This window comes from Neovison vison, chromosome X, assembly GCF_020171115.1.
Source record: "Neovison vison isolate M4711 chromosome X, ASM_NN_V1, whole genome shotgun sequence".
Classification (NCBI taxonomy): Eukaryota; Metazoa; Chordata; class Mammalia; order Carnivora; family Mustelidae; genus Neogale; species Neogale vison.
In genome coordinates, this window is record NC_058105.1 from 44,970,157 (window position 1) to 44,997,656 (window position 27,500).

The window sequence follows — 27,500 nt, forward strand, 5'->3', positions numbered from 1 at the left end:
CCTCATCGAGCTCTCTGCTCCACAGCGAGCCTGCTTTCTCCTCTCTCTGCCTGCCTCTCTGCCTACTTGTGATCTCTGTCTGTCAAATAAATAAATAAAAAATCTTTTAAAAAAAAGAAGAAGAAGTAACATCCCTGAGGTGGATGAGTAGGGGTTATTCACGCTAAGTGTGTGAAGAGTGATTAAGAGAATGTTTCAGTCAGGGGGAACTGTGGGAACCAAGATCAGGACCCAAAAGGGCATGGAGCTTTGAAGAAACAATGGGAATTCTTTAAGAACGATGTTGTTGTTATTGTTGTTACTATTTAGTAAGTATCAACTGTTGCAGAGTAGAGATTAAAAGCAAGAGCTTTGACCTTAGGCAGGCATTTCATTTAATACCTGGGTTGCCTTGACCAAGACACTTAATTTCTCTTAGTTTCACTTTCCTTTTTTATTAAATAGTGGGCTAACAACTGGTGCAATCACTCTGGAAAACAGTATGGAGTTTCCTCTGAAAGTTAAACATAGAACTACCCTATGACCCAGGAATTACACTACTACATATTTGTCCAAAGGATACAAAAATTCTAATTTGAAGGACCCCAATGTTTATAGAAGCCCTATAAAAAATAATCGAATTATGGAAGGAGCCAAGATGTCCATCAACTGATGAATGAATAAAGAAGATGTGGTATATGTATACAATGGACAATTACTCAGCCATCAAAAAGAATGAAACCTGGTCATTTGCAATGACATGGAAAGTCAGTCAGAGAAAGACAAATACCATATGATTTCACTCATATGTGGAATTTAAGAGACAAAACAGGTGAACATAGGGAAAGGGAAGGAAAAATGAGATAAAAACAGAGAGGTAGGCAAAGCATAAGAGACTCTTAAATAAAGGGAGCCTGGGTGGCTCAAGTAGTTAAGTGTCTGACTCTTGATTTCAGCTCAGGTCATGATCTCAAGGCCCTGGAACTGATCCCCAAGTCTGGGTCAGTGCTTAGTGCAGAGTCTGCTGGAGAATCCCACTCCCTCTGACTCTGTTCCTCCCCCTGCTCTCTCTCTCTCTCTCTCTCAAATAAATATTTTTGAAGTATTTCTTTAAGAGTTTATTTATTTGTCAGAGAGAGAGAGAGAGAGCACAAGCAGGCAGAGTGGCAGACAGAGGCAGAGAGAGAAGCAGGCTCCCCACTGGGCAAGGAGCCTGATGTGGGACTTGATCCCAGGAACCTGGGATCATGACCTGAGCCAAAGGCAGTGGCTTAACCAACTGAGCCACTTAGGCTTCCCTCAAATAAATATTTTTTTAAAGAGACTCTTAAATATAGATAACAAACAGGGTTGCTAGATGGGAGGTATGTGGGGGTTGCTAGAGGGGAGTTATGTGGGGGGATGGGTTAATGGCTGATGGGCATTAGGGAGGGCACTTGTGATGAGCACTTGTTATTACATGGAAGTGATGAGTCGCTAAATTCTACTCCTGAAAACAATACTAAACTCTATGTTAACTAACTTGAATTTAAATAAAATCTTAGAAGAGAAAAAAAATTGTAGGCTAATGATACAATACCTGGAAAAGGACTAAAAGTTCATTGAAGGGAAAAAGGACTCTGTAAGTTCAAGAAAATATTTTGACAGTTACAAAGCAAGGATAATAGAATTATCCATTAGGAGAAAATTTTTTAAATATTTATTTCTTAAACAACCAGATAGCAGGAGGTATGGTGAGATATCAAAATGCCACTTAAAAAGACATGATCATTTTCTTTAGTGAGCTAAAGGGAATTTATTATTTAATTATTTGTGGGGATGGGTATGTATTTTTGTGTATATATTTTTATACTATACCTCTTGTCTTTCATTTTTCTTTTAATCATGGCTGGTTAATGTGTAGTACGTATGGATCTACCTTATTCCTTTAAAGATTACTTACCCACACTATACTGAAAATATTGATGGGGGTACAGGCAACATATTTGAATAGACATTTCTCAAAGTAAAATGTAAAAACGGCCAATAAGCACACAAAAAGATGCTCCATACCCAATTAAATTATCCATCCAATGGTTCAGCTGTTTTTGCTAAGGCTCTTGCAAAACACTGGTGTCAGAGTATCAAATAACTGCTTTTGGACTGTTATGAGAGGCCCCGCCCTCCATCAACCATAACCCTACATTGAACTTTCCTTGTAGAGGGAACAGATCAGCTTTTCTCTTGGCTTTTGCCTTTTCCTTTCATAGAGGTGTGGTGACTATGTGTGTATGTGATCTGAGGCTAATTTTCAAACACACACTCTTCCTGTCAGTTTCTCAGTGAAAAATTTTGCAAAGGATTACTCCGTCATTAACATCATGATAAATCATTTTGCTCCTTTTATTTTGTTCATCATGGTAGCTATGTCTTATTGTAACTTTAAAGTTCTTCATAGACTATTTACTTTTAGTTTCTTAGTTTTCTTTTAAGTTTATTAGGATTCGTTCAAAATCCTATGTATTAATAAAAGTTGGAAAGTTACAAATGCCCTGTTTACACTCAACCGTATAATGCATTATCTACTTTTTAAACTTGGAATTATAAATCCAAATTTGTGCTGTTAAGAAAGGCTTACCATTCACATTAGGATTTATTGCACAGAGAAAACTGTTACTGGAAGTCAATCCACCTTGGATCTTGATCATCCCTGCACATTTTTATTGCATATACAAAGAATGTACGACCCTGAACACTCTTTATGCAGGCAGGCCATGTCTCAGAGTTGTGTTTGCCACAAGTAACTTTGATAAATGAGGTAACATCTTTCCTGGATACAGAGCAGACTTGCTTCTGTTTACAATAAAAGCAATGAATTCTCCAAGCACAGGGTTTCTTTCCTGTTACACGATGCCCTACATGTGCAGACATCCATAAAAGGGCCTGTGTCACCCCATAGGACTTGAGGATCATGGAGAACTAATACAAACCAACATGAAGCTCTGGCTATGGCTCTTGCCATGAATGATAATGTCCTTTGTCTCTGACCCAGGATTCTAATGTCTTCTGCCAGTGTCCATTAAACAATAGGAGGTTAACTTGTTGAGTTTATGTAGGGTAAAATCTCAGATCACCTAATTCTTTTTTTTAAGATTTTGTTTATTTATTTGACAGTCAGAGATCACAAGTAGGCAGAGAGATGGGCAGAGAGAGAGGAGGAAGCAGGGTCCCTGCTGAGCAGAAAGTCCGATGCCGGGCTTGATCCCAGGACCCCGAGATCATGACCTGAGCGGAAGGCAGAGGCTTTAACCCACTGAGCCACCCAGGCACCCCAGATCACCTAATTCTTGACAAGTTCCAGGTATTACCCCTAAATCAGTTATGTTAGTGCACTGTTTCCCACTAGGATTTTTGCTGTCTGTGTACTGCCTGTGCTCTTAGTATTGTGTTTTACTTCATGTCTGTCTTCAAATTGACTTGGTGACTTAATTTGAATACTTTTTTGAGAAGGGAACTTTATACTGTACTAAATCTATACTATCATCATTTGCCTGCAACAGACCATTTATTCACATTCAAATAAACACATGAATATCACAATATTTTTGGGTACTCTCTAAAATCATCCCTACCCACCATCAGGCCCTCTGATTAAATCCCAAACTGACTGCTTCCTCAGGAGTTGTGGCAGGGACAGACTATCTCAACCAATGTTTTTAGTTAGTCCACTTTGAGGTCTTATCTTCTCTCCCATAAAAAATTCTCATCAAGGGGCACCTGGGTGGCTCAGTGGGTTAAAGCCTCTGCTTTCGGCTCAGGTCATGGTCCCAGGGTTCTGGGATCGAGCGCCGCATCGGGTTCTCTGCTCAGCAGGGAGCCTGCTTCCCTTCCTCTCTCTGCCTGCCTCTCTGCCTACTTGTGATCTATCTGTCAAATAAATAAATAAAATATTTTTAAAAAATTCTCATCAAGCCCCCTTGTGAAGGAAAAAAGGGAGAAACTAAGTCTAGTGCTCTGACCTACTACAGGGACAGCTGTCATCCTCCAGGTTAAGTGTGTCCAGGACAATTTGGCCACCAGCCTCAGAGAGTCTGGTGCCTGCTGCAGGCTAGAGCAGAGAAACCAAAATCAAGAGAAATGTAACTTGGATGAGCCTTTCCACATACTACTTGAGCACTGCCCCTCTGAGCACGGGGTGCGGGGGGGGGTGGATTCACCCTGTCTTGTCAACTGGCAGTGAGCTGCTGCAAGCTTATCTCACTCCAGTCAGAATCCAGCCCGACCTGCATCCATCAGGCTGTTGCAGCCTTGAAAAATAGTCTGGAGTCATGAATTGACCCAGAAAGAGTATCAGAGGAAAAATAAAATAACACACAACTGGAAAAACTATGAGCCATTGATATGTATAGGTAGATACATATACAGATTTAGGCTTCAATAGCACTTTTGCATTTCCAAGCAAGGAGGGCAGTATCCCCAAATCTGACTTGAACCTCCTTTTAAAATTTACACAGGTCTAGAGGCATCTGTTGAACTGGCAAAGAGGGCTGCCACCATTCATCTGGGAGAGATCACTCACCCTAAGGAAATCATCAGAAGATAAAACCATAATCTTTAGGCTCAAAGTGAAGAAATTCTGACTAAAGCATAACGTCTGTTACTCAAATTTGCCTTCTGGTCCAATCCCCAAATTGACCCATCTTGTCAGTCTTATGGGGGAAGTTCAGGCTTGTGGCTAAAATTCCTCACTGTCGAGATATCTTTAAGATACCATGGCCCGAGTTGCCCTTCATAATTATCTATCTAAACTGAAAAAATGGACATTCTTCCCACTTCTGTAGGTCATAGGTCAATCTGAGGATTCACCCAACTGGGCTTCACTATTTGAGAAATCCAGAACATCATGAGCAGATAGGTAGGGGCCTGGATGAAGGGGACAAACTACCCAATATACATGATAGTAACAAGGGGAGAAGAAAGGGAGGTGGAGCAGGCACCACAGGAAAGAAACAATGGGGCACCCACCTAACAGCTGCCTGGATTTTTTTTAAGATTTTATTTATTTATTTGACATTGAGAGAGATCACAAGTAGGCAGAGAGGCAGACAGAGAGAGAAGGGGAAGCAGGTTCCCCGCTGAGCAAAGAGCCTGATGTGGGCCTCAATCCCAGGACCCTGGGACCGTGACCTGAGCCGAAGGCAGAGGCTTAACCCACTGAGCCACCCAGGCACCCCTGTCTGGATTTATTCTTAAGCTCGGGTAAGAACTGCTTTATCCATCGTTCCAAATATCTGATACAAAGCCCTTGGCAGTTGGGATCCTACCTGGGCAGATGGGGGAAATAACCTGTTAAAATAGAGCACACAGTCATTACCTTATTTGGTCCTCACATGATCCCTTAGAGATTATTATCTCTATTTTATGTATGAGAAAAGATAGAAAAAATTTATTCTTCTAGCTAAGTAGTGGTCTAGTGGTAACCTGGAGTTCATGTTTGCTTCTAAAATTCTGTCCACATATATTAAGTGCCCCAGTACCTTTAGAAATAAATTGATTGAGTCCTGTAGATCACCTCTTTTTTGTTATAAAACTTTTATTATTTTAGCAATAATGTGTGTACATTCTAGGAATAAGGAAAAATACAAATAAGCAGGATAAAAAATTACTCATAATCCTACCACTGACTATACTTTTTGTCTTTCATCCTTCACAATTTTTTTCTGTGCATATATGTAATATACAGATGTAGTCTTCCTTTCAAAAATATGACATTTACATATTACCAAGTAACCTTTTTTTCATTTTATATCCTGTTAGGAACCTCTTTTTGTACAAATGAGTAAAGCTCTCCTAAGATAGAGACTTGTATATTGGTTCAAAATATGATAAACAATGAGATGCAGATTAACAAGAGATACATCCAAAATCACTAATAGCAACAAGTTAAAAGTAGAAAGATGGACAAAGGTATATCAGGAAAATGCAAATCAAAAGAAAGCTATATGACAATGTTAATATCAGAAAAAATTAAAATCAAGGCAAACTACATTAAATAGGGATAAGGATGATTTCGGTTAACCTTCCAACGCATGACTATAAGTTTGTTTCTTACTCTCCTTATCTCATCTATTTCATTCACTTCTCTAAACATATCTTCCTTGCTTAAATGCCTGTTGTGTATATCTTCTTTAAATTCCTGGAGAGACTGAATCAGCCTCTCTCTAAAAGTTCCTTCTGTTTTTTCCTCCTCCTGGGGCTCTTCTTCCTCCTCTGGCTTTTCCTCAGGCTTTGGCTCTTCCTCAAGCTTTGGTTCACTCTCATTTTCTGGTTTTCCTTCAATTTTTTGACAGGGTTTCATCTTGTGAGTTTCTCTTTCTTCCTTCTTTCCTTTCCTCTTCCTTTCTTTTTTCCTGCTTTATTCCTCTTTGAATACAATTACTTCTAGAAAGCAAGGTGACCGTTAAGTCAAAGGCTTGGTGAATGAACCAGTGCTCTGGACAGAAGTCTCTCATCATTTACTTTCTTCGATTCAGAGCTATCATTAAATATCTTCCACTTGGGAGACTTAATTAGCAATCAGGGCTTCCCTGAGCCTGAGGTTCTAACCTCCACGTTCCACCTCCTTACCTCTCTCTCCTCCCTCCCTCCCTCCAGCCCTTTTCAAGGCCCTCCCCAACAGTTTCTTCGCACAAGGCAAAACGCAAGATCCTCCTAGAACGGAATGGGTAGGGAGAACAGGCGCGGGGTGGGGATGGGGTGGGGATGGGGTGGGGGTGGGGTAGAACAGTGGAGCCCACAACCTCTGTCCCACTCTCGCCCCACTCCACCTCAAGGGTCTTTAAAATATTCCCCTCACCTACCTGTACTGATCCGATCGGTTTCTTCTTCCCCTTTTCTAGCCTTGTGTAGTGCTCGGAACGACAGACCTGCAGACCTGCGGACAAACGGGAAACGCTAGGGGTAGAGGGAGGGTTGGAGAAAGGGGGGAGGGTGGGGGAGGGGCGAGCGCTCGGTGGGCCCACCCGCACCTCGTACCTTTTTCCTTATTAAGGTATTTGGTTATGAAAACTTCCCCACTTTCTGTTTCTCCCACTTCTCTCCTCGCCCCACAGTGCAAGTTAGCTCGAATTTCCCGTCAGACAGGGAGTAGGAAAACCAGATTATTTCCAAACTATCTTTAAGACTGAGGCGCGGGTTGGCGGGGGAGGGTAGGTCTTGGGAAAGCGGTCTGAAGTGGCAGAGGATGATTATTTTTTAAACAATCACAGGTCTCCTTGTCCTTCTCCCGGGACTCCTAGTCCCTTTCCCAAGGGTCATCATTCCCTGCAGACTTGGAGGAGGGCGGTGGAGGGATGGTTTTGACCAGGGTTCCCTCACAAGTTTCTGCCCTAGGCCACTCCCACCCTAGAAATCCCCAAGCAGTACCTATTTTGACACCAACCTGCAAAATTCCGAGAAGTTGGCTCCTCTTTTCCCTGGCGTCAGGCTCCACCGTCTGCACTGCTAAAGGAAATCTGGTACCCAGACGGGAACAAGGACCAGACTAGCAGGACTTCTGCACACGTCGACTCCTGGTCACGTGAATTGTACGTCACCAGTGAGCTCTGGTCCCCAATCTCCACTCCCACCAAAAGCGCGGCAGAAGTGGGCCCGCCTATACCACCCCCCATACATCTGACTTGTCATTCTTTGTTATTGTTGCCTATCCCGGAGGGCAAAATGTTATTCGTCTTTCTGTGACTACTAGGGAGGGGCTGCATCTTTTTTTCTGGAGCTACTAAACTTTTCTATTTCTTTTAAGAACTGTCACTTCGGTGCCTTCAGCTCGCAGGACGGAACTCCTACATCCATCGCCCCTCCCCTAGACTCCATTTCATCTGCAGTCTGGTTCCTGGCTGTTGTGGAACAGGGTCGGTTTGGCAGCGGGGTGTGTTAAAAAAAAAAAAAAGGAGCCTGGGACAGGAGTGACATTTTTAAATTTAGTTTTCACTTTATTCTCAATACTTGTACGTTCTTTTCTTAAACAAGAGTAACATTTTTGTTATAGTCAGAAAAGACAAAAGCAAAATTACTTTAGTTAAATGACTTAACACACGTACAGTCCCGAGAATAGTTCCCTGGCCTGTTGTAAGGGTTCTAAAAATGCAAGCTATTTCTTTAAAAAAAATAAATAAAAAATAAAAGTGCAAGCTATTATTATAATTATACTGGGATTTCATTTGGGGAAAATGATACAAAACTTTTTTTTTAGATTTTATTTATTTATTTGACGGTGGAGCACAAACAGGAAATGGCAGGCAGAGGGAGAGGAAGAAGCAGGCTCCCCTTGAGCACAGAGCCTGATGTGGGTTTCCATCCCAGGTCCCTGGGACCATGACCTGAGCTGAATGAAGGCAGAGGCTTAACCCTCTGAGCTACCCAGGCACCCCGATATAAAACTTTTTAAAAAAGAAAATATGTTTCACTTCCAAGTCCTGATGGCAGTATTTCCTAGGCAGCTGCACTGCCTGCAGAATCGTCAGCTGTCAAATACACATTATGATCCCAAGTTTCCTCATGTGAAAGGACATAATAAGGGTACACCTCATAGAACTGGCTTTTGGGAATTCTAAATGATACCTGGCTCATATTATCTTCAACAGATACAGATTACCTTTCAGCCTCACTTCAGTCTTTTCAAATTCACAAATTTGCCAATACAAATTACATAGTTCTCAGAGGCAACATTTAAAAGATAACAGGAGACATACATGTATTTTTGTTTTGTATCAGTTAGAGTGACCCTTTGTGAGGCAGAATAAAGAGCTCAACAGATTTTGTAGAAAGAAAAAAACCTTAACCCCATGTTGCTTTTATTTCACTTGCCCTTCTGTCACATTTTCTCTAACTTCTGGGAAGAGTGTGTATTTGAGTAACAGAAAACCCAAGATAAAATGGTTCGGACCTGCCAAACAGAATACTGGTGTGACAGATGTTAGTCCCAGTGCCAGACGTAGACTGTGTGACCCTTACTAAGTCACTCTCCCTGTACTGGCCTTACCTACCAAACAGGAGAGCACAGGCAAGCTCTCAGAACTTTAGAAAGAAGCTTGTGATTGGTAAAACATTTCAATATATTGTCCGTAGGAAAACTGAAACATCCTGAATAGCAGCTGCTTTCCTTTAGCTTGAAGAAAATAGTTCCAGAAATCCTTAGAATGTCCTGAAAAGTGAAAGATGCTTTACTGCCATTATCTCATTTTATATTCTCAAACCAACCAACCACAAGGAAGATATTTTCATTTCTATTTTATATAATTCATTTCCATTATGTATACATATACACACATTTCTTATTCTAAACAAAGAATTAAAACAATATGCCCAAAGACATTGTCTCCTTATATCTGAGCAGAAAAGGCCTCAGCCCAAGGGCCCACTTTTAGAGGGTCAGCATCTGACCCTCTTCTGGATGGCTTCTTCCCCAGGTTAGTGAAGAGTCAGTGGGGCAAGATGTGTTTACCTGGAGCCTTCATTTATTTCCTTCTAGACCACACTCTAGATACCTAAGACCCTAGAATATCCTGCCCAAAGGACCTGGAGCCCAAATCCAAGTCCCACTTGTGCCTCTTCTCTAAGTCTATCCTGAGAGTGGTTCACATTCCCTGTGGGTTCACACTAAAGGTAGAATCAATGAGATAGCTGAAAAGGCTCCTTCACACAAGGCTATTTCAAGAAATCTAAAGGAAAGAGTGGATGGCCAGGCCAACAGGAACTCAGAGAAGTCCATGACCAGTTAGCCCAAAATAGTCAGAGAAAGCTTCAAGCAGGGAAAACAAAAACAAAAACAAAAACAAAAAAATATGAAAAAAACCAACCAACCAAACAAACAAACAAAAAAACTTGACCTGAGCCTCAGAGGGTGTGCAGGACCTAGATGGAGGGTGGGCAGGAAAGGATAGCAGTCGGACGGAACCTAGGCCTTGTGGTCTTATCATCACCCTAGCCTGTCTCTTGCTGCCTTTCTGGGTAGAAGTCCTCTTGCTCCTCCTTAAGGGGGTTTAATTCTATTGCCAGTGGCTATCATCTGAAAGCAGGGTCAGTGTAAGGACTTTGTGACATGTTCTGCACTTACCCCCAAGGATTTTCTCACTTATTTCCAGGTCATGGAATCTGAATTGGTCAACCTTTCTGGACAGGACTTACTTAAGCAATTGCTAAGTATTTGAAATACGCATTCTCTTGAGCCTATAAAGCCATTTTTAGGTACCCATCCTAAGAAAATATTTAATGGTACTCACAATGATTTGCCACACCAAAGTCCATAGATCTGAATTCCTAGCATCAGTCCTTTGACTTAGACTTGGATAAACAAAGAGAAGCCCCAACTGAAAAGCAGCAATGAAGGAACACAGAGAGAGAATTGTTCTAGGCAATAGCAGATATGTACCCAAGCATGTGCATGTGCACATTTACACACGTGTGTGCACATTCTCATGAGCCAAAGATTTTCCCAGATTATTCTGATAGGGGATAAAGAAGGCAAACGTCATGGATTCTGTTAAAACAATTCAAACTACACCAATGGTATGTACCATTTAGAAATGGAAAGTAACCATTATATTATGCATACATATAAATAAAAAAAGACAAATTGAAAGTTAAGATATCTAGAACTGCATTTCTGTCACAACATACATATATTTATTTGGGAGCATTTAAAATATAAGTATATAGGGGCACCTGGGTGGCTCAGTGGGTTAAGCCTCTGCCTTTGGCTCAGGTCATGATCTCAGGGTCCTGGGATTGAGCCCCACATTGGGCTCTCTGCTCAACGAGGAGCCTGCTTCCCTCTCTCTCTCTCTCTCTCTGCCTGCCTCTCTGCCTACTTGTGATCTCTGTCTGTCAAATAAACAAATAAAATCTTCTTTTAAAAATAAATAAATAAATAAATATGAGCATATAATTAAATTGCACCATAACATACTTATAGTCCACAAAATTAATTCCTATAAAATTTCAGGTTGTGTTATTAAGAGATGAATGAATGATGTGAGCCTCTTTGGTTAGCTGGGTGCAAAATCCAAATCCCTGAGGGACTCCACTGAGTTCTGAGGCCACCTTGTAACAGTTGTTTACTCTACACTGGTGCTTAAATGTCATCCTTCCATTTCTGCCTTTCCCCATACCCCATCACCCACCATATTAGATCCAATGCCATCTTATTGTGGGGTCTTATTGTGTTTCTATATCATAGTAGAAATGCGAATGAATATACACTGAACTATTCCCACAGGATATATTTGAGAATGAACATTTAATATAAAGGCAACTTTTACTTTCTAAGTGTTGTGTTTATATATTTAAATTTTCTCTTTAATAGTCATGTATTAATTAATAATATTCAGAAAAATTAGAGAAACCTTTGTAAACATGTAGAAGAAATAAAATACCTTGTCAACCATAGTTTATTGAAATGGAAGTGTTTTTATAATATATTGGTGTGTGAAAAAGGCAGGTTACAAAATATAACTTACAGAGGATCTAATTTTAAAAAAGTAATATGTGGGGGCGCCTGGGTGGCTCAGTGGGTTAAAGCCTCTGCCTTCGGCTCAGGTCATGATCCCAGAGTCCTGGGATCGAGCCCCGCATCAGACTCTCTGCTCAGCAGCGAGCTTGCTTCCTCCTCTCTCTCTGCCTGCCTCTGCCTACTTGTGATCTCTCTCTCTCTGTCAAATAAATAAATAAAATATTTTTTAAAAAAAGTAATATGTGTGTAGCTACTTATATGTATGTATGCATAGCAAATATTATGGAACAATATACACCAAAATATTAAAAGTGGGTATGATTGGATGATTGGTGGGCTTATGGGTGATTTGTGCTCTCTTTTTATATATACTTCTTTGTGGATTCTTTTACATTTTCTCAGTGGGGGTGTGTAACTTCTATAATAAAGAGTAGTCTATAAACAGTGCAATCTTATTTCATAGCACATATTTCACATATATACTTCTTCTGTAGTGGAGTAGGATCTGATATAAGAGCTCCACTACCTTTTTAAGGCCCTTGCAATGGTTGAATTCTTCATATTTGGTTCTCTTGCCTTGTTTGTGAGTAATATGCATTAAAATGAGACTCTTCTTATTTTTCTGACTATGCCTTCTCCAATCTAAGTTTGAGATAGTCAAGCTGTAACACTAGTCATACATAGGAAAGGGAGGAATCTCTTCCCTAAATTTTACCTGGTGAGAAACCTTTCTTCCTAAGATAGTGTTTTGCCAGAAAGAGTAATATTGTTAGCAATAATATATTTTGAAAAAATTTTTAAAAGATTTTATTTATTTATTTGAGAGAGAGACACACAATGAGAGAGGGAACATAGGCAGGGGGAGTGGGAGAAGGAGAAGCAGGCCTCCTGCTGAGCAGACAGCCTGATTTGGGGCTGGATCCGAGGACCCTGGGATCATGACCTGAGCTGAAGGCAGCCGCTAATGACTGAGCCACCCAGGCACCCAGCAATAATATATTTTAAGCAGATTATAAAATAGTTTTAGTTACCAGTTCACCAATTCAATTCTTTTTTCTTTTTTTAAGTAGGCTCCATGCCCAGTGCGGAGCCCAGCACAGGGCTTGAACTCACAACCCTGAGATAGAGACCTGGGCTGAGATCAAGAGTCAGACGCTTAACTGACTGAGCCACCCAGGCACTGCCCACCCGCCTGGAACTCAATTCTTTTAGAAATACACATGAATAGAAAAAGAAAACATTTTATTTTTGGCTCTGCTTGACAAATAGCATTTATCTATAGTTCCCCGACTTTTTTTCCAATGAAAATTTTTTACTTTTACAAATAAACACAATAAATATTATTATTTAAAAGCAGTCTATAAAACAATGTGTATAAAATTATCTTAGCTATATTCAAAAATACATTTGGAGGAAAACCCTCAAAAATCTACACTCAATTTCATTTATCTGATGACTCTCAAACATATATCTTATTCCCTCATTATCAGTAAATATTAATTAGGTGCTTACTAGGTGTTGTCAACCCAAATCCACAGGTCTCTTCCAGACTTTTCTTCTCAATTATCATCCCTGATTGGATGTGTTAGTGCAATGGAGTTGCAGCTGGCTGGATTCTAAAGTCAGCATAAGTCAGTGAAATCCTACCTAGTCAAATTTACCTATGAAATATTTAGATCCCTACTTCATAGCATATTAACATAAGTTGCAATGTTAGTGGGGAAAAATCATAACAAAGTATTTAATCTTATCAGTATATAAGTTTTATGATAATGTGGATTTTTTTAATTTTATGTCTATAATTCTTAAATATTTTCTAAATTCATTTGTTTATCTGGATTACACACACAAAACAATGAAATACACATTTTTAAGATAACTCAACTTGTTCTTACTGTATTTCATCATGTTAAAATTAACAGTAATTAAGTCAATTCTCTGCTGCTTAATATTTAGGTTTCCTCTACATTTTTTTTCTATCATAAGCCAAGCCATCACTGAAATCTTTGCACAAAATCATAGTTACTCCCTAAGGAAAAATTTCAAAAATTGAAATTGCTACGTCTAAAAGTTTGAAAAATCTTAGAATTTTAAATGTATATTGCCAAAGGGCCTACAAGTTAATTTTACCAATTTACAAGTGTACTGAGAGTCCATATGCATAACCTCACATAAAATAGCTAGTATGATTTTTTTAAAAATTCCTCAGTTTGACAGGTGAATAAGAATGAAGTTTTCATTTGTATATTTTGACCACTAGGGAGTCTGAAAAACTTATGCTTGGTTCTCCACATAGATGTCTTCTTTGGTCAATAACTTTTTGATGTCTTTTCACCAGTTTTCAGGTAGTGATAACTACTGTTATTCTGTTGAGTTTTTTAAAGAACATTTTATTACAGAAAACTATTGTTTCAGTTAGTCTCATTGGTTGTAAGGAATAGATACTTAGGCTAGCTCAACTGAAGCAGGATCCATGGTGAGTATTTATGGGGCAGTAAATAGCACTATGATGTTAAGGGAATCTGAGAACAAACAGTCAGTTTCTAGTGGACCTCTAGGCACCAGAACCAGCACACTATAGTGCTCTGCCATTAACTTGGCTCAGCTGCTGTCTCATTCCCCCTTCCTCTAACATCCCCTTCCCCTTTCTGCGTCTTGGCTCTACCTCATAGTTTCAGCTTCCTCATAATGCCACCCTGCTCATGTATTAGGCTTTCTCAGGTTCCTATGGTACAACAATTTTCCCACAAAATTTCATGTACCTCACTAGCCCTAAACATGCACAAACTTGTTTAGAATTTTAAGCCATCCATAGACTTCCTGGGTTGAGAACACCTGGTCTAGGTTAATTGATACAGTCAGTGAATGGGGGATGCCTGGGTAGCTCAGTCGGTTAAGCCTCCGACTCTTGATGACTCAGGTCATGATCTCAGGGTTGTGAGATCAATCCTTCATCGGGTTCTGTATTGGGTATGGAGCCTGCTAAAAGATTTTCTTTCTCCCTCTCCCTCTGCATGCCCCCCCTTAAGAAAAGAATTTTATATGGTTAGTGGTTGAGAGTTGTTTAAACACTGGCCTAAGACTGGATGAGGTGCCACCATGGTGGGGATGGAATGGCAGGCAGCAACCCTCCAGCAAGGCTAGGCTGGAGTTCCCTGCAGATATGGAGGCCACAGGTGAGATGCCTAGCAGGCTTCATTCTTCTAAGAGAACAAAGCTGAAACAATTATTTATGAAGATTAAAAACTCTTGGAAGTGAAGGGGTGCCTGGGTGGCTCAGTCTGTTAAGTATCGGCCTTCAGCTTGGGTCATGATCTCAGGATCCTGGGATGGAGCCCTGCATCAAGCTCTCTGCTAAGGAGGAAGCCTGATTCTGCTGCTCCCCCTGCTTGTGCTCTCTCTCACTCACTCTCTCTCTCAAATAAATAAATAAAACATTTTTAAAAAGCCTCTCAGAAGTGGAAACATTAGATCATTTCTCTAAAACAGGACAAAAAAAGACACTTAAGCTCTAGAGACATTAATTTACTGAACATGTACAATGTTGATTTGTTTTTGAAAAATTTAGGTTTAAAATTGTCAAACTAATTAGTCTGTATTTTCAAAAAAATATTTAGGAAGCGTTATTAGAACATTTTCTAATTGACAAATACAAACATGACCAAGTTATGAAGGATTTCCTATTTAATAAAAAAATTATTTTTTTAAATTATTTTTTAAAGATTTTATTTATTTATTTGACAGAGAGATCACAAGTAGGCAGAGAGGCAGGCAGAGGGAGAGAGAGGAGGAAGCAGGCTCCCTGCTGAGCAGAGAGCCCGATGTGGGGCTCGATCCCAGGATCCTGGGATCATGACCTGAGTTGAAGGCAGAGGCTTTAACCCACTGAGCCACCCAGGCACCCCCAAAATTTATTTTTTTAATTCTAAATTACTTTTCTCCCCAAAGAGTCATACTGTCTTAAACATTATGAACAATTAGCTCTTTCATTTGTAGCTGATGCAAAATATTTTCTATTGGTTATAAGTTAATTTACTCAAATAACAAGGCACTCCTGCGAAAAGAGAAATATTGGGATACTCATTCTCTCCCTCGCCCAAAATGTAAGTATTGTATTTCTATAATGTAAAAAAACAAAGAATTTTAATTTTAAAAAAATGGAACAGAAAAGTACACGAAGAAAAGTTAATGTTCCACTTTCCACTCCCAGCCTTCTTTCCTGATACCTAACTTTATGTCCATTTAGGTGCAAGCAAGGGCCTCAGGAGAAAAATAACGACAAGGGTGAGAGGACACCAGGAGAAGGAACTGGTTGGGGGGCAGGGGAAATGAGGAAAGGGCTAATTCCATAAGAACTGCAAATGGACAGTGACTCAAGAGAAAACGCTGCCTCTTGCTGATGATTAGAGAAAGCCAAAGACTCTATCTACCCGGCCTCCTGAAATGCCAAAGTGGAAAAAGAGACATTCCAGATCCAGTGTGACAGGAGGAGGAGGGGATGAAGTTTTCCCACTGCCCTGCCTGAGTGGAAGGGAGGACTGGAAGTCTATACTCCACTGTGACATGGCTGTCACATGACTGGAGTCTCTCTGGGCCCAAGTCCCTTTATTGCTTTGTATCCTGAGTAAAGACTCCTGTTGCAGAGGAGGAAAAACTTCAAGTAAATGAATGGGGGCAAACAATTGTCCAGGAACGCCCTGGATTTGTGTTCTGCCTTGAGCTGACTGGACTAACTCTGGCACCAGGATGGCTGGCAGCTGAAGGCAGAACCACTAATTGGGATAGCCTTCGTTCTTGACACCCCCTACTTACCCAAAGTCCACTGTGGGTTGTCCTGGGGGCAAGCAGTGTATGAATATGGATACACGGGTACACTCTGGAAAGCTTTCAACTAACACAAGCCCCGCTCCCATGTGTCCCATGCCCTTTTGGTGCAAAACATTTTGGTAATAGAGGGGTGGAAATGAATCAGAGCAGAAGGCAACAGAGAGACACAGAAGGTAAAAGTTCTGTTTTAAGTAGCATACCCTCTTCCACCATTGTGGGTATTTAAAAGACCAGGAATACTGGAGGCAGAGGGTGGCTTTGGAGAAAGAAGTAATATAAAGAGTGACAAAGCTGGGACACAAGGTGCTGGGAGGTAAGGGGCGAGTGGAAGGTCTGCAGCGAGCTCTGGGCTGCAGTTGCCAGGGATCCTCCCACCCCGTTCCTCCGCGGGTCAGCGGGTCAGGGCTGCATGCCTCCCAGCAAGAATGCGTACGTGAAAGGGGAAGGAGACTACAAGGATAGGCTCGGGTCGGTGCGAGGAACAGTGGTGGAGATGGGAAACACACCCTTTCTAGGGCTCCCCTCCGGGTCTTCCCTTTTGGTGAATGCAGTAAGTCCCGGGGAAGGTATGTACAGGAAAGATGGTGAGCTTCAGAGGAGGGAGGAAAAGAGGAGCGAGCGGGGAGAGGGGTGAGTGGAGGTGGGGCTGTGGCTAGATGTCCACTAGAGGGCGCAAGAGTCCTCTCAGGTGGGGAAAAATAGACTTGAAAACAAAACAAAACAAATCCTTCCTGATATCGGAACATTGGAAAGGCACATAGTAGGGCCCCTGTCCTGGGTCCTAATCTTTCCACCAAGCATTCAGTCCTCTCGTTTGCCTTTTGTCTCCTAGGAGTAATGGAGTCTAAAGAAAATAAGCGGGCGGGTCCGAGGAGGGATTTCAACATGGAAAACGTCCTCTAAGAAAGAAAAGAAAAGGGAAAAAGGAGGAGAAACAGGTCTCTCTGCAGAATGGAAAGGAAGACCCCACCCCCAGCCCCCATGAGAGGGAATGAAGACAAAGAGCCTGAAGGCAATAATGGAGTTGGGCTACACTTTCCCCGGGTTTTAGAAGAGGAGTGCCCAATTGTCGTGTCAATAACATCAACATTGTAGATGTAGATGACATGGAATGGTTCACGGAAGGGATGAGAGAGTTAAACTCAGGTAAACAAAGTTAAGGTAGAGTCCACATGGCCTTAATGAAATTACTCTCAGCATCACCACCATGATGAGTTTTTCTTTATGCTTTAAAAACTAAGGTTTACTCTGGAGTTACTACTTTTCAAGTATTGTTTTCTGTTTCTTCACCTTTTCTTTCTTTTTTTAAAATATTTTATTTATTTATTTGACAGAGATCACAAGTAGGCAGAGAGGCAGGCAGTGAGAGAGAAGAGGAAGCAGGCTCCCCACGGAGCAGAGGGCCCAATGTGGGGCTCGATCCCAGGACCCTAGGATCACGACCTGAGCAGAAGGCAGAGGCTTTAACCCACTGAGCCACCCAGGCGCCCCCCTTCACCTTTTCTTGATATAATTTTGCTGATTCAATTACTTCAGAGCTTTTAGTATTGCCAACTCCTATTTGAATATTGCATTCTGAATAAATCAAGTCTTTGTCAGCAGAGGTGTTTCACACATTTGAATAGAAAGATGGTCAATATTTATTTATTTGAGTATAGGTGACACACAATATTACATTTGTTTCAGGTGTACCATTCATTATTGATTTTATTTATTTACTTGACAGAGAGAGACACAGAAAGAGAGAAAACACAAGCAGAGGGAGAGGGAGAGGCAGGCCTCCTGCAGAGCAGGGAGCCCAGAGGGGAGCTCAATCAGATCATGACCTGAGCCAAAGGCAGCCACTTAACGACTGAGCCCCCCAGGTGCCTCTCATTATGGATTTTAAAATGAAAAAGTTACAGAGCAATGTGTAAATTTATTGCTACTTATTTTTTAATTATGTATTATATATATGAACAGTCTTAAATGTATCTACTAAAATGGGGCTGTTTATCTTTATATGTCATACTTATAGATGGTTTAAAGTTTTTTGTCTTTCATACTTTCCAAGGATTTGTATATATTACTCGTATCCTTAAATATAATAAAAATAGTTAAAGTAATGTGTCAATCAGCTTTTTTAGTGCCATTTAATATAAACTTGTTGAAAGAATTTCAAAAGTGCATTTCAAGTTATTTTTTTTTTAGAATTTACTTAGCATTATAACTCCAGTACTTATTACCATAACTTTAAAGGGTCACTCTTGTCACCTGTGAAAAGTGTTGGAGGCTATGGCATGGTTGGAGGCTACGGCATGGCTGGAGTCGAGGATCAAACCAGGCCCTGACTTGTGTCTCCTTCAAAGTCTGGACACCTTGACAAGGTTAAGAATGGGAAAGTTGAGTAACACTGAGAAAGGGTCTGTGCTGCATGTCGTGCGCTCGCCTACGTGACTTCTCACACACTCTCCCTACAAAAGGGAACAATGTGGTCAGGGTCATGAATTCTTAGTTGGTCCTTGTTGTTCCTGTACCTCCCATAACCCACTCCCTGGTTGATTGTCTTGCTAATGTCTTTAGCTGAAACTACCTGGCATGATGAGGTTTGCTTGTAGTTGATGTAAACTTGTTATAAAAACTTGCGGTCATCTGACTAGGTACCGATGTATTACTCCTCCTATTGTGGTTTGCCTTATAAATGATTGTAAGATGTGGAATAAAATCCGTACTGTTGGACATCCTCCTCAGTGCTCCTCCTGCCCCCATCTCTTTGTCTATTAATTCTTTTCACCATCCTCTTAACTCTCACGTTTTTCTGGTTGATTTGTCACGCTGGCGGTGACAGAAGAGGGAATACTATTTGCCTCCTAGAGCTGCTGAGTAAATCAGATGTGGTACTGAATGTGTGAACTGTGTTGACTTAGACCCTACCCCATGTGCTTGCCTTTTCAGAACTGTAAACCCCAGAGATACTCAGGGAGGGCTGAGAGATATCTAACCTGTGCCCAGGAACAAGTTCAGGTAGCTGAAAAGTGGGTGCCACCCTTCGCTGGATTCTGCCATGTCTTCTAGACTCTACTGTCACCTCTCCTTCATCTTTTTCCATATGCTGACAGTGGTTGATGTTGGGGTCTTTAAGGTGACAAAACCCCACTGATATCTATGAGATCATTGTCACACTTATGAAGGTGGGTACCACAAAAATGTGCCTCAGTAATTGAACATCTTAGTCAAGATCTTAGTAAAAATAGGCCTTTTCTGTTTTACTTATGAGTCCTCTGCTCTCCAGAGACTCAGACATGATTCCATTTGGATGGAGAGTGTTGGGTCAACACATGAATATGAGACTTCATTAATAAAGTAAATGATGAATAAAATAAAATGATAGCTTAAACAATTGGAGCCAGTCATATATTATCTTAATTATAATAAAGACTATGTTGGTTTTCTATATATTTTAGTAGTGGAAATTTCAAGAATAACACAACATTGGCTTTTTATGCCTCCCACGTTCTTGCCACAGTTGACTTCTGGGCAGATCCACCCACTAGGGTAACAGGCATAAATGAAGTATATAAATTCCAGGCATTTTCACCTCCTTACATCAAAGCAGAGTAACACCCCCAAAACCTGATCTTGTCCCTTCATGAAGGAGTTTAAAATATTTTATAAGATTAAAAAATCCATAAAAATGTTATCAATTAATCCTCTGCAAAATTGTGTCATTCTTAGCAAGTAGAGTTTCTTAATCAGCCTTATATTCCTAGTGCCTATTGTAATGTTTGACACATTGTAAATGTTGAATAAATGTTCACTATGCACATTATGACTCTGTGGGAATCCTTGTCCTTGAGGCAGTTCTAACTCTTAACTAAAGAACAGCAAGTAAGTAATTTTATTTCTCTAGAGGCCAACTTATATTTCCTAAGGAGCCTAGTAGGGTCTGGATGGCATGCCAAATTAAAACATGAATAAAACTTAATTTGATTTGCAAATTAAATGTGTCACATAGACTGCCTGCTTTAGAATTTTCTCTCTCTCTTGCTAACAATGTAGACTTTAGCACCCCTTCCTATATTCCATGATTTAAACACACTTCTAACTGGGCCCCAAAACATACATTATTATCGTGCTCCTCTGAGAGAATCTAATGTGGACTAACACTGGAGAACCATGGTAGGGCAGTAGAAATACAATTATATTGAGTATTGACTTAGTCTGTTTGGGCTGCAATAACAAAAGTACCATAGACTGGGTGGCTTAAATAACAGAAAATTATTTCTCGTAGTACTGGATGCTGGGAAGTCCAAGATAAGGCCCTGGCATCTTGATTTGACATCTGGAGAGGGTCTATTTCATGTTTCAAGTCTCCTTGCTTTCCATATCACATAAAGAGCAAAGGAGCATGCAGAGGTCTCCTTTATAGGGGCACTAATCCCATTCACAAGAGGTCCACCCTCAGGACCTAATCACTTCCCAAAGGCCCAACCCCTAATTACTACCAAGGTGGGGATTAACTTTCAACATATTAATTTGGCAGGGGGACACATTTAGTCTATGGTAAGTACAAATATGCCTAGAAAAAGACTGCAAGGAAATACCTCAAAATGTCAGAGATCCTAGCAATGCATATATCACATGACCTAAACTGTCTTATTCTATTGTTAGTATCTGTTTTTAAAAAAATCATCCAACATTTTTCATATTATAAAACATAATAAAATATGTATGTAGATTATATGTGATGGTTTTATTTTTTTCTCAAAAAAAGTGTTTCTAAATCAATGGTATATGTTGCTGATGCTGCAATCTAATAATCAAGAAAGTTAGGTGTATAAATATATAGAGAAATGTGCATACAAATAGACCTAAAGAAACTCACCACTGGTGATATTTGGAATGGATGTGTAATTGAAGGCAAAATTTTTGTTGTATGTACGTCAATGTCAGGTTCTTATATTTTATTTTTTTCTACAGTTCCAATCGTATTGCAATTAAAACAATTCTGACTATATGTCATCATATTAGTTCAGAATATGCAGAAAACAATGGCAATAATAACAATATTCATAATGCAGAAAAAGCATTTGACAAAGTACAACATCTATTCATGAAGTAACCCTCAACAAAGTAGGTTTAGAGGGAGTATACCTCAACAGAAAAAGGCGATATATGAAAAACCCACAGCTAATATCAACCTCAATGGGCAAAAACTGAGAGCTTTTCCTCTAGTCAGGAACAAGACAGGGATGTCCACTCTCATCGCTGTTCTTTTTAACATAGTGCTGGAAGTCCTAGCCACAGTAATCAGAATATAACGAGAAATAAAAGGCATCCAAATCAGCAAGGAAGAAGTAAAACTTCCATTATTTCCAGACGACATGATACTCTATATAGAAAACCCAAAAGGCTCCATCAAAAAACTGCTAGAACTTACCAACAGATTCAGTAAAGCTGCAGGATATAAAATCAATGTACAGAAATCTGTTGCATTTCCACACACTAATAATGAAGCAGCAGAAAGAGAAATTAATGGAATCAATCCCATTTACAATTGCACCAAAAACAATAAGATACCTAGTAATAAACTTAACCAAAGAGGTGAAAGAACTGTATTCTGAAAACTATAAAACACTGATGAAAGAAATTGAAAAAGACCCAAAGGAATGGAAAGACATTCCATGCTCATGGATTGGAAGAAGGAAGAACAAATGTTAAACTATCTATACCACCCAAAACAATTTACATATTTATCACAATCCCTATCAACATACCAACCCCAACAAACAATCCTAAAATTTGTATGGAACCAAAAAGTACCCTGAATAGCCAAAGTTATCTTGAAAAAGAAAAGCAAACCTGGAGACATCACAATTCCAGACTTCAAGTTATGTCACAAAGCTGTACTGATCAAAACAGTATGGTACTGGCAAAAAATAGACACATTGATCAATAGAACAGAACAGAAAACCCAGAACTAAAGTCACAATTATATGGTCAATTAATCTTTGACAAAGAAGGAAGAATATGCAATGGAAAAAAGACAGTCTCATCAACAAATGGTATTGGGAAAATGGACAGCTACATGCAAAATAAAAGCTATATGCAAAAGAAGAGTTGCAAAATTGAACAACTTCCCACTTTCTTATGCCATACACAAAAATAAATAAAAAAATGTATATATGTAAATGTGACACAGGAAACCATCAAAACCCTAGAGGAAAACAAAGGCAGTAACCTCTTTGATATTGGACAGAACAACTTCTTTCTAGATATATTTCCTGAGGCAAGGAAAACAAAAGCAAAAATAAACATTGGGACTTCATCAAAATAAGATGCTTCTGCACAGTGAAGTAAAATCAAAACTAAAAGCCAACCTACAGAATGGGAGATGATATTTGCAAATGACATATGTGATAAAGACTTAGTATACAAATGATATAAAGAACTTCTAGGGGTGTCTGGGTGGCTCATTTGTTAAACATCTGCCTTCTTCTCAGGTCATGATCCCAGGGTCCTGGGATGGAGCCCCGCTCAGGCTTCCTGATCTGTGGGAAGCCGCTTCTCCCTTTCTCATTCGCCCTGCTTGTGTTCCCTTTCTCGCTCTCGCTCTCTCTCTCTCTCTGTCAAATAATTTTAAAAAAGAGTTTCTACAACTCAATACCCTAAAAATGAACAATCAAATTAGAAAATGGGGAGAAAACATGAATAGAAATTTCCCCAAAGAAGACATCGAGGGACCCACAGACAAATCAAAAGATATTCAACATCACTTATCATCAGGGAAATGAGAATCAAAGCCACAATGAAGGATCACTTCACACATGTTAGAATGGATAAAATAAACAATACAAGGAAAAACAGATATTGGTGAGGACATGATGAAAGGGAAAGGGAAGCCTCTTGTACTGTTGGTAGGAATGCAAGCTGGCGTAGCCACTCCGGAAAACGGTATGGAGTTTCCTGAGAAAGTTAAAAATAGAACTACCCTATGATCCAGCAGTTGTACTACTAGGTATGTACCCAAAGAATACAAAAATGCTAATTCAAGGGGATACATGCACCCCAAAGCATATAGAAGCATTATCTACAATAGCTGAATTATGGAAATAGTCCAAATGCTATTGACTGATGAATGGAAAAAGAAGATGAGGTATATGTATATAATGGAATATTACTCAGCCATAGAAAATAATGACATACTGCCATTTGCAAGGACATAGATGGATCCAGAGAGTACAATGCTACCCAAAGTCAGTCAGTCAGAGAAAGACAAATACCATATGATTTCACTTATATGTGGAATTTAAGAAACAAAACGAACAAAGGAAAAAAGAGAGAGACAAACCAATCATATGATACCTGTCAAGAAATAGGCTCTTAACTCTAGAGAACAAACTGATGGTTACCAGAGGGAAGGTGGGCAGGAGGACGGGTGAAATAGGTGATGAGGATTAAAGAGTACACTTATCATTATGAGCAGTGAGTAATGTATAGAATTGTTGATTCACTACAGTGTACACCTGAAACTAATGTAACACTGTATGTTAACAATATTGGAATTAAAACTTAATTTAAAAAGGTATATTATGCAAACTGTGTCTATAAAAAAGCTATTGTTGCTTTTTAAATATCAACCAAGTTAAGATTTAAAGCAATGGGGATTTATAAAGAAGGATATTTAATAAAGAAAAAAAGGCCAGTCCACCAGGATTGTATTATGATACCTAATTTATATGCACCTAAAGACATAAAGCAAAAATAAAAACCAAAATAAAAGGAAGAGTAGAAAAATCCACAATCATAGTGAGAAAGAATAACAGAAGTTTCTTGGTAACTAATTGTACAGTCAGAAAAATATCAGTAAGGATATAAAAAAATTTACCCATGATAGCCTCAGGATACTTGGTAAGAGTCCAGGCATTGGAACAAAATCCACACACTGCCTCTTACTAGCTGTGTGACCCTCATTTTATTTTTATATCATAAACTCCCTTCCTAAACTAATGAGAACTATAGACTTTCTCCTTAGCATATACATACACCTTGAATAAATGGATTCATCCATCCCTGTGCACATATGTGCATTTAATTTTGAACACAAGTTTAAGGGGATCCACAAGTAGCCTTTATTAAGGCTTTGTAGTCCAGTTTAATCAGTAGGAACCTAGATAGGAGGGTCAGATAGAAAACAAATAATAAGATGAAAGACATACACACAGATCAATAATCAGAGTGAATATAAACAGACTAAACACTTCAAATCACACTTGATAGAAGTAATAAGTCAAATGCTGCTTAAAGAGACACAACATGAATTTAAGGACACAGAAAGACTGAAAGTCAAAGTAGGCCATAAGCCAAGAAATATTACTAGAGAGAGATATATATATTTTGAATTAATTAATTAATTAATTTTTATTTATTAATTTATTAATTTTTAATTTATTTTCAGCATAACAGTATTCATTACTTTTGCACCACACCCAGTGTTCCATGCAATCCGTGCCCTCTCTAATACCCACAACCTGGTTCCTCCAATCTCCCACCCCCCCGCCGCTTCAAACCCCTCAGATTGTTTTTCAGAGTCCATAGTCTCTCATGGTTCACCTCCCCTTCCAATTTCCCCCAACTCCCTTCTCCTCTCTAACTCCCCTTGTTCTCCATGCTATTTGTTATGCTCCACAAATAAGTGAAACTATATGATAATTGACTCTCTCTGCTTGACTTATTTCACTCAGCATAATCTCTTCCAGTCCCATACATGTTGCTACAAAAGTTGAGTATTCGTCCTTTCTGATGGAGGCATAATACTCCATAGTGTATATGGACCACATCTTCCTTATCCATTCATCCGTTGAAGGGCATCTTGGTTCTTTCTACAGTCTGGCGACTATGGCCATTGCTGCTATAAACATTGGGAAACAGATGGCCCTTCTTTTCACGACTCTGTATCTTTGGGGTAAATACCCAGTAGTGCAATTGCAGGGTCATAGGGAAGTTCTATTTTTAATTTCTTGAGGAATCTCCACACTGTTCTCCAAAGAGGCTGCACCAACTTGCATTCCCACCAACAGTGGAAGAGTGTTCCCCTTTCTCCACATCCCCTCCAACACATGTTGTTTCCTGTCTTGCTAATTTTGGCCATTCTAACTAGTGTAAGGTGATACCTCAATGTGGTTTTAATTTGAATCTCCCTGTTGGCTAGTGATGATGAGCATTTTTTCATGTGTCTGATAGCCTTTTGTATGTCTTGATTGGAGAAGTGTCTGTTCATATCTTCTGCCCATTTTTTGATATGATTATAGAGAGATATATTTTATGATGATTAAACTGTCAATATTATAGGAAGGTACTAAAATTGAAGTCTGTATCCTTCTACTAACATTGCTTCAAAATATACAGTACAAAAAATATCAGACATAAAAGGAAAATTAGAGAAATGTAAAGTTATGGTGGAACATGTAAATATACCTCTCTAAATAACTAATAGGATAATTAGAAAAAATCAGCAGAAGTATTAAAGATTTAAGCAATAAGACTAACAAAGTTGACCTAATTTACACATATAGAGCAATACAAACTACAATTGGAGAATATACATTTTTTTTCAAATGCAAACAGGAGACATTTGCTAAAATCAACCTTTTACTCAGTCTTTTAACCAAGTAGTGACAAATTTTAAAATATTAAAATAGTTAAGAATATGTTCTCAGATGACAAATAAGCCTAATAATGACAAATGGATAACAACAACAAAAATCTCAAAGTGTTTGGAAATTAAGCAATACATTTCTCAGTAATTCATGAGTAAAAACAGAAATTACAATCAAATTTAGCATTACCTTTATTGAATGATAATGGAAACCCGTGGGAGGCAGCTATCTGTGCTTAATAAAATATTCTATGGCTTTAAGTGAATATATTAGAAAAAATGAAAGACTGAAAAATAATCTTAAAATTTAAAATCTTAAAATTAAAGAAAGACTTAAAAATTATCTTATGTTTGCCTTAAAATAAGTTTTTTGGGGAAAACAAATCCATATGATTCTTAAAACAAGAAATAATTAAGAATAGAAATTAATAAAAAAGAAATGAAACAAAAAAAGAAGCACACAAAAGTTAATTGCATGTAAATACTAATAGAATCAAAAATTGTCCAAGAAAAAAACAGAAGACATAATATAAGTCCCAAGGATAAAAGAAAGAAGAACAGTACATATTCTACAGATTTTTAAAATATAATAAAAGAATAATAAGAACAATGTCATTCTAGTAAATTTAAAATTTAGATTAAATCCATGAATTTATAAAAAACACAACTTACCAAAATGGAAAAAAAAAAAGAAGAAATAGAAAATCTAACCAGTCCTATATCTATTAAGTGAAACTGCATGGCAATTTAAAAATTGACATAATTCCCACTTTTGTGGTGACAACAGGAAGAGCTATGAAGACCCACTCAACAATTAAACATTTAACCATTTAATAAGTCTTTAGGAATTATCCTAAGGGAAAATAGCCCATGAAGAAACATTCATTAAAGGAAAATCTACCAAAACTTGGTAAAAACAATAAGCGTTCCTGGCATTTGAACCAAGACCTGCTGCCTCCTTCCTCTTCACCTCCAGCTCAGCTTAACAGAAACTATACTCTGGAGGCACAGCCAAAATTACAGAGCTTCCTTTCCCCCTCAGTTCCCAATCAAGGTTTATGTCTCACTGGGAGGTTAGGTCACCAGAATTTCTTACCTTCTCCAAATTAGAGTTGAAGAAGCTAAATTCTTAGTGAATGTGACCAAAAAGTCATGGATTCCTTTCTAGTAACCAGTCACTACCCAAAAGACAGATGTTTTACCCAACAAGGCAAACCAGGAATAAAGGGGTCCTAAATGCCCTCATCATAGATTCCTCTTAGAGCAGAGATTTCATACCAGGAAAAGCAATCAAATAAATAAATAAACAAATAAAACCAGAGGCTACAGCCCTGCCAAAAGTAGCAGTTCACAGTTTTTGCCCTGGGAGAGAAGTAGCCCATAAAAATAGCTTCTCAGCTATCCCCAAAAGAGAGGACTCCATTTGAAACACAGTCTGGGGAAGATAAAGTTTAAACTTACACTAGAAAACATTAGCTTTCCTTAAATAAAAGCAACAAGTTAAACTATAGGCCAGCTAGTACACCAGTGAAAATTAGGGGGAGAGTTAATAAATAAGAGTCTCCTGAG

The 27,500-nt window shown here is 39.1% G+C and overlaps 1 protein-coding gene across 4 annotated transcripts in view; it reads right to left on the bottom strand.

Annotated features, from left to right (window-relative positions):
• Nucleotides 1–5,531: 5,531 nt before the first annotated feature.
• Nucleotides 5,532–27,500, bottom strand: part of TCEAL9 (transcription elongation factor A like 9) — a 51,574-nt gene continuing 29,605 nt past the window's right edge. Inside the window, exons 1-4 of one of the 4 annotated variants that reach the window (XM_044235583.1) lie at nt 10,681–10,709; nt 7,400–7,529; nt 6,819–6,892; nt 5,532–6,399 (exon numbers count right to left, since the gene is read on the bottom strand). In XM_044235583.1, coding sequence (XP_044091518.1) covers nt 6,002–6,316 — 315 coding nt within the window. In that variant the 5' untranslated portion in view covers nt 6,317–6,399; nt 6,819–6,892; nt 7,400–7,529; nt 10,681–10,709 and the 3' untranslated portion in view covers nt 5,532–6,001. Of the gene's footprint in view, nt 6,400–6,818; nt 6,893–7,399; nt 7,530–9,002; nt 9,167–10,680; nt 10,710–27,500 lie in introns of those variants that run through there. The other 3 variants (XM_044235582.1, XM_044235584.1, XM_044235581.1) reach the window with 3 other exon arrangements.